Source organism: Chelonoidis abingdonii, chromosome 3 (genome assembly GCF_003597395.2).
Source record: "Chelonoidis abingdonii isolate Lonesome George chromosome 3, CheloAbing_2.0, whole genome shotgun sequence".
Lineage (NCBI taxonomy): Eukaryota > Metazoa > Chordata > Testudines > Testudinidae > Chelonoidis > Chelonoidis abingdonii.
The window spans coordinates 185,846,006-185,860,296 of NC_133771.1; the positions used below are offsets into that span (position 1 = coordinate 185,846,006).

Below are 14,291 nucleotides of genomic sequence, written 5' to 3' on the forward strand. Positions count from 1 at the left end.
CTTTTTGTGTGCTGTTTCACACAGCTATTAACTTGCCATCAAGCAATCAGTTCCTTTAACCAACTCCTCGTATCATTTGATAATTTTAACTACTACCCTTAAAACAAACCATAGTGTATCATTTAAACAAACTGGATGGATGGATGGATAGAGAGAGACAGACAGACAGACAGCATTTGTCCTTTTTGCAGTCTGGTTTGAACTGGTTTTATAATCAAGGAATTATATAGGAACATGGATCTGATATTTGATCACAGCAGGAAAGCAATTGATTTATGTATCTGGGCTATTTGCATATTGGCCATATTTAAAATATGTATTCCTACAACATCTACTCCTGCACCTACTGAGCTATAACAGGGCCATAACGAACAACTGTGTTTATGCCATACCAAAACCATGCTTTTCTTCTGAGTTGTAACAATGCTATACCAATTGCCTATGCCCCAAACTATGTATAATGGTATTGTTCCAAAAATAGTATTATTTGTACCATTTACTTGTATATCTACTGCTGTATGTATGATGGCGAGATAGACAGACCCACGTGTGGCACTCTGTACCTCAAAGCAGCACCCTGGAACCCCAATATTCACTTGTGTCATATAATTATGAGATATTTCATAGAAAGCATGCCATGTAAGATATCATATGAAAGGTCATGATTTGCTGAAACCTATTGTTCCATCCAACTATGTATATCATTAGTGCACATGAAATTATTAGATTTTGCTGTATGGTTGTAACGAAATATGTTGTAAGTCTGAGAGTCTCTACTGCAAGTTCCACAGTGACAACAAGGGTAGTGATTCCCACCCAGAAGGGTGATAAATGACCATTAATCAGCAGGGGAGTTATAAACAAAGGATTTACAATACTGTAGGAAAGTTGCACAAACATCACACAATGGGAGATTGCTCAACTCCATGACTCAGCAAAGCCCAGCAGGACATGTCTGGGCTAGTGTTTTCCAGGCACATGGACTGAGGGTATAAAATAAGGGACAGTGGCACTGTGCCTTGGCCTCCCTCCTTCCCCACCTATGCTGGAAGCAACAAGAATGCTGGGAAGACAGACTTCAACTAAGGCCACTGTTCCCAGGATTAAAAGGTGAAGCTTGTGTATTAAGAACTATAACATCCAGTGGGCTGAGAAAACTGCTTGATCCAAATGCTGCCTATTGTAATAAGGTTTAAGATGTAGACTGTATGCATATCTTTTATTTTCTTTGGTAACTATCTCTGACCTTCTGTGCCTACCATTTATAATCACTTAAAATCTATCCTTCTGTAAGTAATAAACCTGTTTTATATTTTACCTAAAACAGTGTGTTTGGTTGATGTGCTTGGGAAATCTCAGCTCAGTTTACAAAGGCTTGTGTTTGTCCTCTCCACATTGAGAGAGGGGCGCTCTGGGTAATAAATATACATTGGTCAGGCTTCTGACCAGGGCAAGACAGAACACTTCTGGGGTGCAAGGCTGGGGAGCTGGGGGGAATTGGCTGGTGCCTTTCTCTGTGTGATTTGTGAGTGGCTCAGGGAGCATTCATACAATCTAGCTGAGCATGGGGCTCCACTTGCTGTTGTGCTGAGCGATAACATCACCTGGAGGGGTTCGCTGCTTGTCACTAGCAGAGCACTGGGAGAGATAGCCCAGGCTGGAGAGTTATGTGGGCACTGTGGTACCCCAGTTTCAGATTGTATCCCGGGGATCCCGTCACACAATGTACATAATTTTCCTCTGCACTACCCTCTCATGACTGTTTAAAATGTGGGGGGAAGAGGAAGGAATGAAATAAGCCAAAAATAAACAATTTTGCTACTTGCTTGCTAATCTTTTTTTTTTTTTATTCTCTCAACCACCCTAGAATCAAATAAATCATTTACTAGTGACAGATGGGGTTAAGCTTTAAATATTATCATGACAGCATAGTGCTCACCACTGGTCTATATAAGTATGGCAGGTAATGTACAAAAATGTAACAGTAGCTCTTCTGCCACACTTTCTCCCTCAGTGCCATGTTAGATGCTAAAATTATATCCATGATTTTTGAGACTAGAATGTATCACTCATTTTCCCTCCAGCTCACTTGGTTCTATGCTGGTTCCAGTAGGCACTAGTTCCAAGACTACAGCTTAAAAAGCCATTCCAGAATCAGAGCCCTAACTGTGTCATGCCAGGTTTACACTAGGAAAGATGTCCCAGTATATCTGTACTGAGACAGCTATATCAACAAACCCTCCTAGTGTAGACACAGTTTATAAATGGCAAAAAAAGGGCTTTTGCTCTGGTTCCCTAAGCAAAATAAGCTATAAGTATATGCTGGTATAGCTGAATCTACACTAGAGCTTTTACCAATATAGAAATGTTGGGGGGAGGGGGGAATCATACCCGTAACTGACACTACTAGACTAGAAAACGTTTTTAGTGTAGACTTGGCCTTAGTAACTGGCCATGAAGCTGTTGTTAACCTAAATCGAGCAACTACTACAATTTTCTCCCTTCTCTCTCGCCCCTTCCCTTGAAGTGTATGTAAAATAATCATTTCCTCGGCCTGGTGTAATAAAATTTAGAAATTTCTAAATTAGTTTTAATTGCACTTTGTTGCCAGAATATAGGACTACTGGGCAAAATATCAGATTAGCAAAGAACTGTAAATGGCTAGACTGCTGATACAGCACGGTGCTAACGCACACCTGATGAGAGATCACCGTGATCCCTTCTCTTCAAATCAGGCGTAACCCAGCAAGTGGTCTCCAAGATCTCCAAAAGGAAGGAAATTAACTGCTCTGCTGTAAGAGCGCTACCCATGAGATGGTTGTGGATGGACGGAAATGCTTGTGTGTGGCAATAAAATGTATCTTCTCTGAGTCTTAGGAGCCTACATTTTCAAAGGATCCATTCATTTTAAGTGTCCTGTTTGAGACACCTATCTCTCTAACTTTCACTCACTCACTCATGCCCGTCACCCCAATCGGGGTATGGGCCGCCAACCACAGATCTCCAGAGTCCTCTATCCTGGGCCATTCGCTCTAGCTGGTTCCAGGTATAGCCCATTCTTTTGCTATCAGCCTGAAGGTCGCGTCGTCAGGTGTTTCTTGGACGGCCTCTTTTCCGCTTCAGGGGTGCTGAAAACCTACACCACTAAATGAATCGATGCGTGCAATGAGTGATCAATACCACTGAAAAATCAAACCTCAGGCACCAAAAATTAATGCATACTTTTGAAAATTTAGGTTAGATTTAGTGCTGTTATCGTGCTGTCATCTAGGAAAGAAAAGGGGTCAGGGAAAAAATGGAGGAAAAAGAAACAGAATAGGACTTTACGGAGGCTTGTGGGGATCTCAGCAACCAGAAATGGATCATATGCATTTCCTCTCTTTTCCATTTTCCTGGCTGGGTTATGCATTGCTACTGTAAATAAATCGAAAAGACTTACATTTGTCACTTTAAGAGTGATCAGGCGGTTCTGAAGGACCAAGAGGAGTGTCCTCTAGATTCTAGTTTTGCAACCCTGATTGCCGCAAGTCATCGTCTCTCACATGATTAGTCCCATTGTTTTAACTGGGTTATAACACTGCAGTAATTTTACGTACTACTGAAATAATAGAACTATATGTGAGTGATGATAGCAAGATCTAGTCCTTAAAAAATGTAGGTTGGTTTAAGCATTTAAAATAGGTACATATTTGCATATTCCCATAAAAATATACTTATTTAAGTTATCTTCAGTACTTGAGCAGCCATTAAAATTCTAGCTGACTAAATACATAGTGAAAGAGATGCATCTGCTCACTCAGCACTGTGAGTTTTATGTTTCTCTTTTGTATCAAGTGAATCTTTTAGATGTCCTTTATACCTGATCTCCATTTGTCTGTGAGGCCTTGAACGCATCTATATTATTTAGAAGTATCCATCCAGACTACATTCCACTTAAATACTTCTTTTTTAAATCAATGTACTTATTTTTATTAAGATCCCAGACACCTTATCTGACAAAGGTTCATGAAAGGGATTTTGGAAAAGATTAATCTCAGTAGTATCTTTTAAATGTATGAATGAGCCTTTTTAGCTTTAATAAGGGTGCAAAATTTACATTATTGCTTTATATTCCTTTATTACTGATTTTAGACTCAATTCTTTATTTTGACTGTATATTTTTACTGGATACTTCATAAACTGAAGGGGCAGAAACTTTGGCACTAGGGATACGTTAGACAGATAGCAAAGACAAACAAGTGTATGCCTAAAAAGTAATGTAAGCAGTAATTTTATATTTCTTTCCCTTTTTTGATCTGGAGCTGTTTATTTGTGTTTTATCCAAATGACTAAATACTCTTGGGTAAAAATTAAAAATGTCTACCACAATGCACTCAGCATATGAGGTTCTCTGGGGGCCTAGAGAACAAATGTGAGTAGTACAAATTCAGGCTGAAGTATTGTGGCCAACGGCTACAGTGTATCTACTCACACAGGACAGACTCACTTTGTAGCTACCCAGCACATCTCCAGTATGAATTTTTCTGTTCTCAGCCTAAAAAAAATCCATATTACCCTTATTAACAAAGAAAAACACATAAACAGGATAAACTCTTTGACAACTTCATTTCCTACAGTTTGCTTATGGAAGCAACTCAAGTTGTTGACAATGAACGATGAGACATGCATGGCTTGGGTTTTGTCTACCTAAAAGACCATTCCTGTTCCCATGCACAACCGTGACATTTAAGGTCAGATGAGGCTGTTAACACTCCCTAGACATGAATGCTTTGTGGGCTGAGGACAGAGCATCCTAACTCCTACTTTCTTAGGTAAACCTGAGGGACAAAGATTAATATTTAAAACGTGGAGTTGGGTGAATAGCTTTAGGAAAGCATATTTGAAAAATATGGGCTAATTCTTTATTAACATCTAGTTGAGAAATGGAATATTTTGGAGGTGCCATACTTTTCCTAATACTGCTTCCCAAGAATGTGCTATGGGGCAGATGGCATTTGAACTAGTAGGGTTATTCACACTGACTACAGAAGCATAGGCTGTGCAGTCTCTAATGCCTGCAGCACTGTCACTCGTTACTATCATTACTTATGAGGGTGCATAAAGAATCACGATCTGTTCTGTAAGACTAATGCTGGATTTGTGATACACAGCAGACTGTTTTGTGACAGGGTAGGATAACCGGGACATGGAGATATGCATTTTGTAAAGAGCAGTATATTGACAGGAGAAAATTCCACAGACTTAATGATCAATTTCACTGTATCCGTATTCAAATGGTTGTAGCAACCAGAGCGGTTTAATCATTTTAGAAGAAAAGCCATTCTTAACAGCAAAACCGAGCAAAGAAGGGAAATTAAAGAAATTGTCCATTTATGAAACACTAAATAAAACTACTCTTTCATGGATACTTGTGTTATGGGTCGTAACACAATATATATCCTAAGGCTGATATATAGTGCTTGTGATTTTTAAGTTTTTACCTGACACTTCTATATGTAGGGTAGGTATAGATTCTCACTAATCTGATGTTTAATTTAACCTGAAATTTTGAAGTGAGAAATCTCTTCCAAAATTTAATCTAATACATTTCTAAAAAGCCTACTGTCCTTAAATCATAGCACTATGAGCATGTTTGGAAAACAATTTCTTTCCTAAGATTTAATAATGGGAAATGTCATTGGTTACAAGGCCCTACATTCATTTTGTTGGAATCTAGTGCTATACCGCCATCCAAAGAGGGATCGGGGTGCCAGCATCCTATCATAAGGAGCAGAAGAACTAAAGTTAATAAACATTTGATTGGCAATGACAGCCTACTGGGGCATGCCTTATGTATGAAGGTGTCAAGGTACAAATCTTAGTCAAATATGTCTCCTGATTATCCTGTCACTTCAGAGAAAGGGAGATGTCTTGAAAAAACTACATGTTCCTGGGTGATCTTTGGCTATAGTTATCTAGGGCTCCTCTCATTCATGCATCACTTCAGGAAACAAAAATGAGGCCATCAGGAGATGGGCATATTGAAAAAGGAGCCTGCTCTATAATCTGGTGACCTGCTCTGATCCAGAACATCCAGAAAGAGCCAGTGTCCATCTAAATTCAATTTGCTAGCAGAAGGTGAGGAGCTAGCAGGTGGGTAAAATATTTTCGGAGATAGAAAATAGATTATTTGATTATTTGATTAAAAAACACAAAAGAGAAGAGAAGAACTCTCTTGCTCTGGTGAAGCTGTGTACCAAAACCCAATGAAATCAGTGGAAACACTTGCACTGACTTCAGTGGGCACTGGACTGGGTCCTAGAATACCCCTGCTCTTGCGTTCTACGAACACCTCAGAACCTTGTAGAGTATTATTTAAAGGTTCTGAACTGATGTGGGGAGAGAATGGATGATTTGAATATATTTTATCTATCTAACTTTTATCATAACAAAGGCCTAGAATTCTCCCCACTATCCCCTCCATATAACCATCACTGGAGATAGCTAAGATTGGGTGGATAATTAGCAGTTCAAAGTTTAGGCTCAATAGAATAGGAACAGGTCAACAAAACCATCCCATATACTACCCAGGTTAGTAAGAGAACAGTGAGGACATACAGTCCTAGATTGATGGAGGATTAATTTTTGGCCAAAGTGTTGTCTGTTGGTAACAGTGAATTCTGCTCCATCAAAAGAAGCAAAATTATGAATAAGTATTTTCTTTCAAGAGTGCAGGGTCTTGCTGTCAACAACAATAATGGTTCCCATTACTATATGCTTGGTCATAAAGATGAGCTGTTATGGGAGCAGCTGAGGTCCTTTCCTTTTCTCTGTCACATCCTGTAACGACAGAGTTGACTGCTCAGCCAAATAAGTAAATATGTACACTGCCAGTGATGCAAAAACACATCTGCCAACAGAGACTAGAGATTAAAAGGAGTTAAATATTTCTGGGATGGTAGTGTCAATACTGATAGTTTTATAGATTCATGGATTGCAAGGCCAGAAGAAACCACAATGATTATCTAGTCTGACCAGCTGCATAACACAGCCATAGGATTTTACCCAGTGATTCCTGCATATCTTTCAGAAAAAGAACTAGTCTTGATTTAAAGACCTCAAGAATCCACCACATTCCTTATTTGTCTGCTCCAATGGTTAACTACCCTGACCCCGTTAAAAATCTGAAACTATCTGTCTGCCTGGTGAGACTGGAAGAAAGGTCATCCATCAGGCAGAGTGCCTGCAGCATTGATTCAGACTATAACTAGTACCTTTGATCTGAAATAAAGCTCTGTGATGCCAGTATTTCAAGCAGTGCTGCACCAGTGGAAGGAAGAAGCCAAGTCCCTGGCTATGGCTACACTACAGCTTAAATTGACACAAATTATGTTGCTCAGGGGTGTGAATTAGCCACCAACCTGAGCAACATAACTTATGCTGACTTAAGCGCTGGTGTGGACAGTGTTATGTTGGCGGGAAAACTGCCACCACTCATTGGGGGTAGATTAAGTCAACAGGAGAGCTCTCCCTCATCGGCTTAAAGCAGCTACACAGAGAGCATCAGTGCAGCTGCGCTGCTGTAAACTCTCTAGTGTAGCCATAGCATCTTGCCACAAGGTGCTCACAATGCCAACAATAAAATGCAAAGTCAAAGAGGTAAAAGTGTATAAAAATTATAATAATGGTGAGTAATGCACATAAAAACCCAATCAATTCCCCTTACTAGAGAAATGAGTATGTTTAAATATAGCTGCATATCAAATCTGCTCTGCTTTGAAACTGGTGTTTCTTTTAGATTATCTGAATTATTTAAGCACCTACTTATATATCCTTTAAGTGATTGTTTCATGTTTATTATTTATTACTCAGATAGGGTGTGACCTAGCTGCCATGGAAGTCAATGAAGCAACTGACTTCAATGGGAGCGATATCAGGTGCCTAATTCCTCCTAGTACAATTTGTAAGAAAAATACCATCAAATCTACTGGATAAAAATAAAATGCAGAGTATTGTATCTTGGTAGTAGTAAAATGCAATTTGCTTCTCATGTAATGTCAAACTTTGAAGGTCACAGGGCCTGATTCTGATCTCACACTGGAGTCACTGCTGATCAGAATCAGGCCCTAATTTTTTGAAAAAAATTAGTTAAAAAAAATCTCACCATTTCAGGGCAGACATTTACCTTATAACTTCAAATTCAAATTCACTGATGTAATCTGTGAGTGCCAAAAAAATAAATAAAAAATACAGGTCTTCTGAAAGTAACAAAGTTTAGAATTAAGACCCAGTCCTTCATCCCCTTCATGAGTACTTCCTCTGAAGTCAACAGGTTAATCACATGAGTATGAGCTGCAAGATCTGGCCTTTATTTAACTGAATGAACTATTTCATATTCCTCTTACCCAGCTCTAAGCCTGATACTGCATGATACTTAGAAACAGCAAGGTGATGTGAGCCCTCAACTCCCATTGACTTCAATAGGTGGAGTGAGAGCACTCAGCACCTTTCAGGATTTGTCCCGCAGTTTGGTCCTAATGAATGAAAGCAGAGAGTACCTATCCCTTATGAAAGCAAATTTTATAAAATATTTTAAGACATTAACAATTGTTGTATTTGTAATTGTTCTTCTAATCAAAATTCTAATGACCAGGAACCTCAGCACATTTTGAGCCATTTTCCCTGCTCACAATATGTCCCACACTACTGAGGCATTTTGTTCTGAGGTCAGGAATGTGGGCATGCTACCATGGGATTCAGGAAATCATTTACAGAAAGCATAAAATTACTTTGCAGTATAGTGCCTCAGAGCTAAGAGGGCATGACATAATATCTTTGCTACTCAAACATACTTGGTTAATGTGCAACCTTTAATATGCAATAATCACATACCTTTAAACAAAACATAAAATAAAGTCAAATACAATTTGCATGATGATCAGAATGTAGTTAGAAAGGAAACTGCCTGCATTTTAGAAACTTTATTAATGTAGATAATTTTATATCTTTGTCAGAACTTACTATTGATAGTGAAAGCCCCAAAACATAGCATTTCTCCATTTAAGGACAGCTTGAGTGTTTTAAACCTTGCTAAGAGAAGAGATTGTGAAACTGTGAAAGTTATAATGTCCTTCAGATTCCTTTAGGGTCTAGAAATTAACGTTGCTGGCTGTATTGTACATTATAGGACCATGAATCAAAATAATTTGAATATGCAGTCAAAATTTTAAAAACTGTGAATATTCCCATCTAATGTATGTAACTGAAGTAGTTTTGATTACTAGACTTATATTCTGAAGCAGACTAGTCAAAACATTGCTTTAAATTTAGTCAGAAGTTATATTCTAGATGAGAAGGGCATGTGCATGATCTACTAGAGACCACCTACCTTGTAAAAAATGTAAATCACAATGGCTAAGAGTGACATTTCATAACAGTTTATTTAGAAAGGCAATAAGAAAGTTAATATAAGAATGAAACAAGTATTATTGCACTCTGGATGCAGATTGTGTGCATTTGGATGAACAAACTGAATAAAAACTGTTAGCAATTACTCCAATATAAATCTGGAATAACTCCACTGATTTCACTGGAATTACTCTTGTTTAATACTGGTGTAACTGACAAAAGAAGTTAACCTTCTATTGTCCTGTTTTTTAAGCAGTAAATCCATATTTCTCAAAAATATAATGTGTGTGTCTTCTGTACACTGGAGATAGGAACTTATTTTGAGTTGCAGGACAAGTTTATTTGCTCATTGAAGTATTCTGTGAAGAATGGGTAAAAGCATTCTGTTTCAACAATGCTATGTGTGAAAAACTGTTTAAAAATATCAAGCATCTACATGTATTTCCAAGATAATGATTAGAAATGTTACATTTTAAAGAGTACATATAACGTTCAGCAGACAGCATAATCTAGCCAAATAATCACAAATAAGTCCCTCCTTTTCAAAGAATTCAAATCATTTAGGGGAACTGACTCAGGCTGCCTGAGAATTTTCACTTTCAGATTCTGGGAAAGGAAAGTTAAATCATAGCAAGGTATTCGGGCACACCCATTGACAACAGTGGGCAACGAATCAGGCAGTTGGTATTGTTAAGGTGCATTAAGGAGCCTCTTCCTTTACACTCTTTGTATGGATATGATAAGGTAGCAAAATAGGCCAGAATGGACCAAAATAGAAGCTACTCACTGCTTGCCATACAGATTCAGATTTAGAACAGACCAACTTCTCTAGCTTGTTCCAAGGACAGTACAGTATATGAGCTCTTCAAATTTAGTACAGTACTAAATTTATCCCTATTAGGCCATCAATACTGAGGAAATAGGGAAACTATAAAAATATTATTACTGTATTTTCTTTTATTGTCAGTGACCAAAAGTACATAATATAAAGCCAGGTTTGGTATCAAGGTGGATAGAAAGCTGGCTAGATCTTCAGGCTCAACAGGTAGAGATCAATGGCTCAATGTTTAGATGGCAGTTGGTATCAAGCGGAGTGCCCCAGGAGTCGGTCCTGGGGCCAGTTTTGTTCAACATCATCTTTAATTATCTGGATGATGGGATGGTTTGCACTCTCAGCAAGTTCACGGATAACACTAAGCTGGGGGAAGAGACAGATACACTGGAGGGTAGGGATAGGTCCAGAGTGACCGAGGCAAACTGGAGGATTGGACCAAAAGAAATCTGATGAGGTTCAACAAAGACAAGTGCTAGTCCTGCACTTAGGATGGAAGAATCCCATCATGCACTACTACAGGCTGGGGACCAACTGGCTAAGCAGCAGTTCTGCAGAAAAGGACCTCGAGATTACAGTGGATGAGAAGTTGGATATGAGTCAGTGTGCCCTTGTTGCCAAGAAAGCTAACTGCATATTGGGCTGCATTAGTAGCAGCATTGCCAGCAGATCAGGGAAATGATTATTTCTCTCTATTCAGCACTGGTGAGGCCACATCTGGAGTACTGCATCCAGTTTTGGGCTCCCCATTACAGAAGGGATGTGCACAAATTGGAGAGAGTCCATGTCATAAACAGATAGTAGAAGTTAACAGAACAGAAGTGCTTTATATCTCTTTTGACTGTAAAGGGTTAACAAGTTCAGTAAGCCTGGCTGTCACCTGACCAGAGGACCAATCAGGGGACAGGATACTTTCAAATCTTGAGGGAGGGAAGTTTTGTGCTGAGTGTGCTGTGGTTAGAATTTGGTTGTTGTTCTCATCTGGGTTCTGATAGTACCTAGCAGGATGCTGCATACCAGGTTTCTCTCCACATACAGGGCTCTTATAAGTTCAGAATAGTGAGAGTATGTAGTGATAAGGCGAGACTTAGGCTTTATGTTTGTTTTCTTTATTTGCAATATGTGTCATTTGGCTGGAGGAGTTCAAATTTTACTTGTTTGCTGAAAGGTTTTATATTATGTAACTGCATGATACATACGTGAAGGGTGGTGGAGGACGAATTCTTATAGTTATAGCTGAAAAACCCTGATATAATTCATCTATTAAAATTTACAAAATCATTTTTATTTTTCTCTCTTTAATTAAAAGCTGTTTCATTGTTTAAAGAACCTGATGTTTATCCGTTCTTGTTACCAGGACTGCTCGGAGAGTCCACCGTGAGAACACTGGTGGGAGAAATGGAGAGAAGGGGGAGGAAAGGTTAATTTTCTCTCGTGTTAGACAATTACTTCTCTCTCAGAGAGCTGGGAGGGAGAAGAGAATGGAGGGAGAGGTGATTTTCCTCTGTTTGTATTACACAGGAGTCTGAATCACAGTAATCTCAGGTCGGTAACCCTCGGGAGGGGAACCTGGAAGAGCAATGTGGGTGAAAGAGTTTACTTTCCTGTGTTAAATCAGAAGGATTGGTCTTGGGGTTCTCGGGCAATGGTTTGGAGTCGGACCAAGTTGTACCAGGCACTGAATTCCTGGTTGGGATGGCAGCGCTTACAAGTATCTAAGCTGTAATTGATGCTTAGAGAATTCATGCTGATACCATCTTTTGGTACTGCTAGAGTTCAGAGTGTGGGAATGTAATATCACATGACAATCAGTGGATCCATCAAAACTGATAGGGCTAGGGACATGACTTAGTGAGAAAAGATTGCTGGAACCGGCGTTTACTTAGTTTTCAGAAGAGAAGATGAGGGATTTTGATAGCAGCTATCAGGCTCAACTGAAAAGGGTTCCAAGGGATGGAGCTTCGTCTTCCCTCACTCGCGTGGCAAGAAGAGATGAACAAGACAAATGGTGGTCAGTTGCTTTGGATGTTCTAGGCTGATACGAGGAAACAACTATTCATAGCGAGTTGGTGTGACTAGCACTGGAATGGGTTGCCTAGGGAGGTGGTGGAATCTCCATCCTTAGAGGTTTTTAAGGCCCGGCATGACAAAGCTCTGGCTGGGATGATTTAATTGGTGTCAGTCCTGCTTTGAGCAGGGAGTTGGACTAGATGCTCTCCTGAGGTCTCTTCCCACCCTAATCTTCTATGATTCTATCATCTAGCACTTTAAAGTCTAAGTTGGTATATAGAGGGCCAAAACCTGTTTACAACTACTTCCATGCAACACCACTGAAATCAAACAGGTTAAATGGGTGTAAAATGAGCAGAGAATCTGGCCCTCAGTATGTCAGTTATTCAGTCTGAATCTCAATCTCCTACTCCTCAGGCGAGCAGGAGGTTGAAGAGGGGTACTGTTTCCATGGCAGCTTTTATGGTCTGATTTGGAAAGGAAACTGTTCTGAAATGGGTCTGGTCAGTGCTTAATTTGTCCCAGAGCTTGCCAGGACTAAGCCTCAGCATCTCCAGGCTTGGCAGTTCATAGCCCCGGCACATCTGGGCTTGCTGCATCAGTTATGAATGTAAAAAAATTGCTTGAGCCCATGCACCTCTTTCATTACAAATTAAGTTCATACATGGCAAGGAAGGACTGTAGTTCCAAGTGGGATCCACTCTGAGGGCATGTCACAAAGGCCTTACAATGGTAGTATTCTCCTCCCAAAACACTACATATTAAATAAATAGGGTCTTTTACTCAATTATATTAGTGTTTTGAGTCTTGGGCTTTGGTGCTTTCAGGCAGACAATATAATGTTTTTAACAGGGGCAAATACATGCAAAATTCAAGGAGGAGTATTTTAAAAACCTTGGGGTGTCACATCAAGCAATAATTCACTTATATCACATCAGATTTCTACTGAATGGAAATCTTTTTTGTTACCTACTTGCACTGAGTTCTCATTACTTGAATGCTTACCAGCTAGAGCCTTAATACGGGATCGCTCAAACAGTCGTGCAGAACTATTTTCATTGTCCCAGTCATCGACATCCCAGCGGTTATTCACATCACTGTATTGCTGTTGGATTTCAATATTGTCATAGTCTGTCGCTACTGTTGTTGTCATCTTGAACCTTCTTAACCTATCCTTGGCATCAGCTTCTCCCTTAAACAGCTCTGGAGAAAGGAAAAAATAAGGTGTCACTTAGAACTATACACATACATTGAAAAGATGCAGTAAGATTCAAACCCAGGACTTTTGGCTTTAAAGTCACTGGCTTCCATTTGGTAAACTGAAGAAACGGCTCCAATATAATTCAGAAGTCTTAACGGACTATCGCTCCTGCTGAAATCCACTGAACATTTACTTCCAGTAAAAAATAAATAAGGTCATCATGACTCACAACAAAGGGAATGGAACACGGTAAATGGCACAATAAGATATTTTCATAGTTTTTATTTTCAAAGGGAATTTGTTTGCATTTTACACCTGTGAAACATGACTGTAAAACATGAACTCTAGATGATTTACGTACAAAAAACCTAATGTGCAAAAAAAGACCTAGACACATTTCCAAAAAAGGTGCAGACTCATGTCAAAAATTAAAAACACACTCATGTAAACTCATTAGATGAGTATTTTGACAAGCAGGAATATTTAATATGAAGATGAAGAAACATTTCTTTCTGCATATGTAAAGTCTGATCAAATGACTATCACAGGGAATTTACCTGGAATCCTGTCCAGTGACATACAGCACTAACCACCATTTCCTTGTACTTATTTCAGCAACAAAATGGTAGCATACCAGTCACTACATACTATAAAAAATACATTAGGCTGTTATCCTGCAATCAGCAGGATGGTATCTAGCACATCTCTACTGTCTTCCATACAAGGATCTTAAAGCATTTTACAAGCATGACTAAGGTCTGCAGTATACTTCTAACACAAGCTCACAGATCATAGGAACAGTGTAAGGAAGGAATCAGTCCTCCAGAGGCACGAGGGTGTGTGTGTGTGGGGGGGGAGATC

The 14,291-nt window shown here is 39.2% G+C and overlaps 1 protein-coding gene across 1 annotated transcript in view; it reads right to left on the bottom strand.

Annotated features, from left to right (window-relative positions):
- SPTBN1 (spectrin beta, non-erythrocytic 1) overlaps window positions 1-13,427 on the bottom strand; it is a 145,170-nt gene extending 131,743 nt beyond the window's left edge. Inside the window, exon 1 of the mRNA XM_032771742.2 lies at window positions 13,235-13,427. Coding sequence (XP_032627633.1) covers window positions 13,235-13,382 — 148 coding nt within the window. The 5' untranslated portion in view covers window positions 13,383-13,427. The remainder of the gene's footprint in view (window positions 1-13,234) is intronic.
- Window positions 13,428-14,291: the final 864 nt, after the last annotated feature.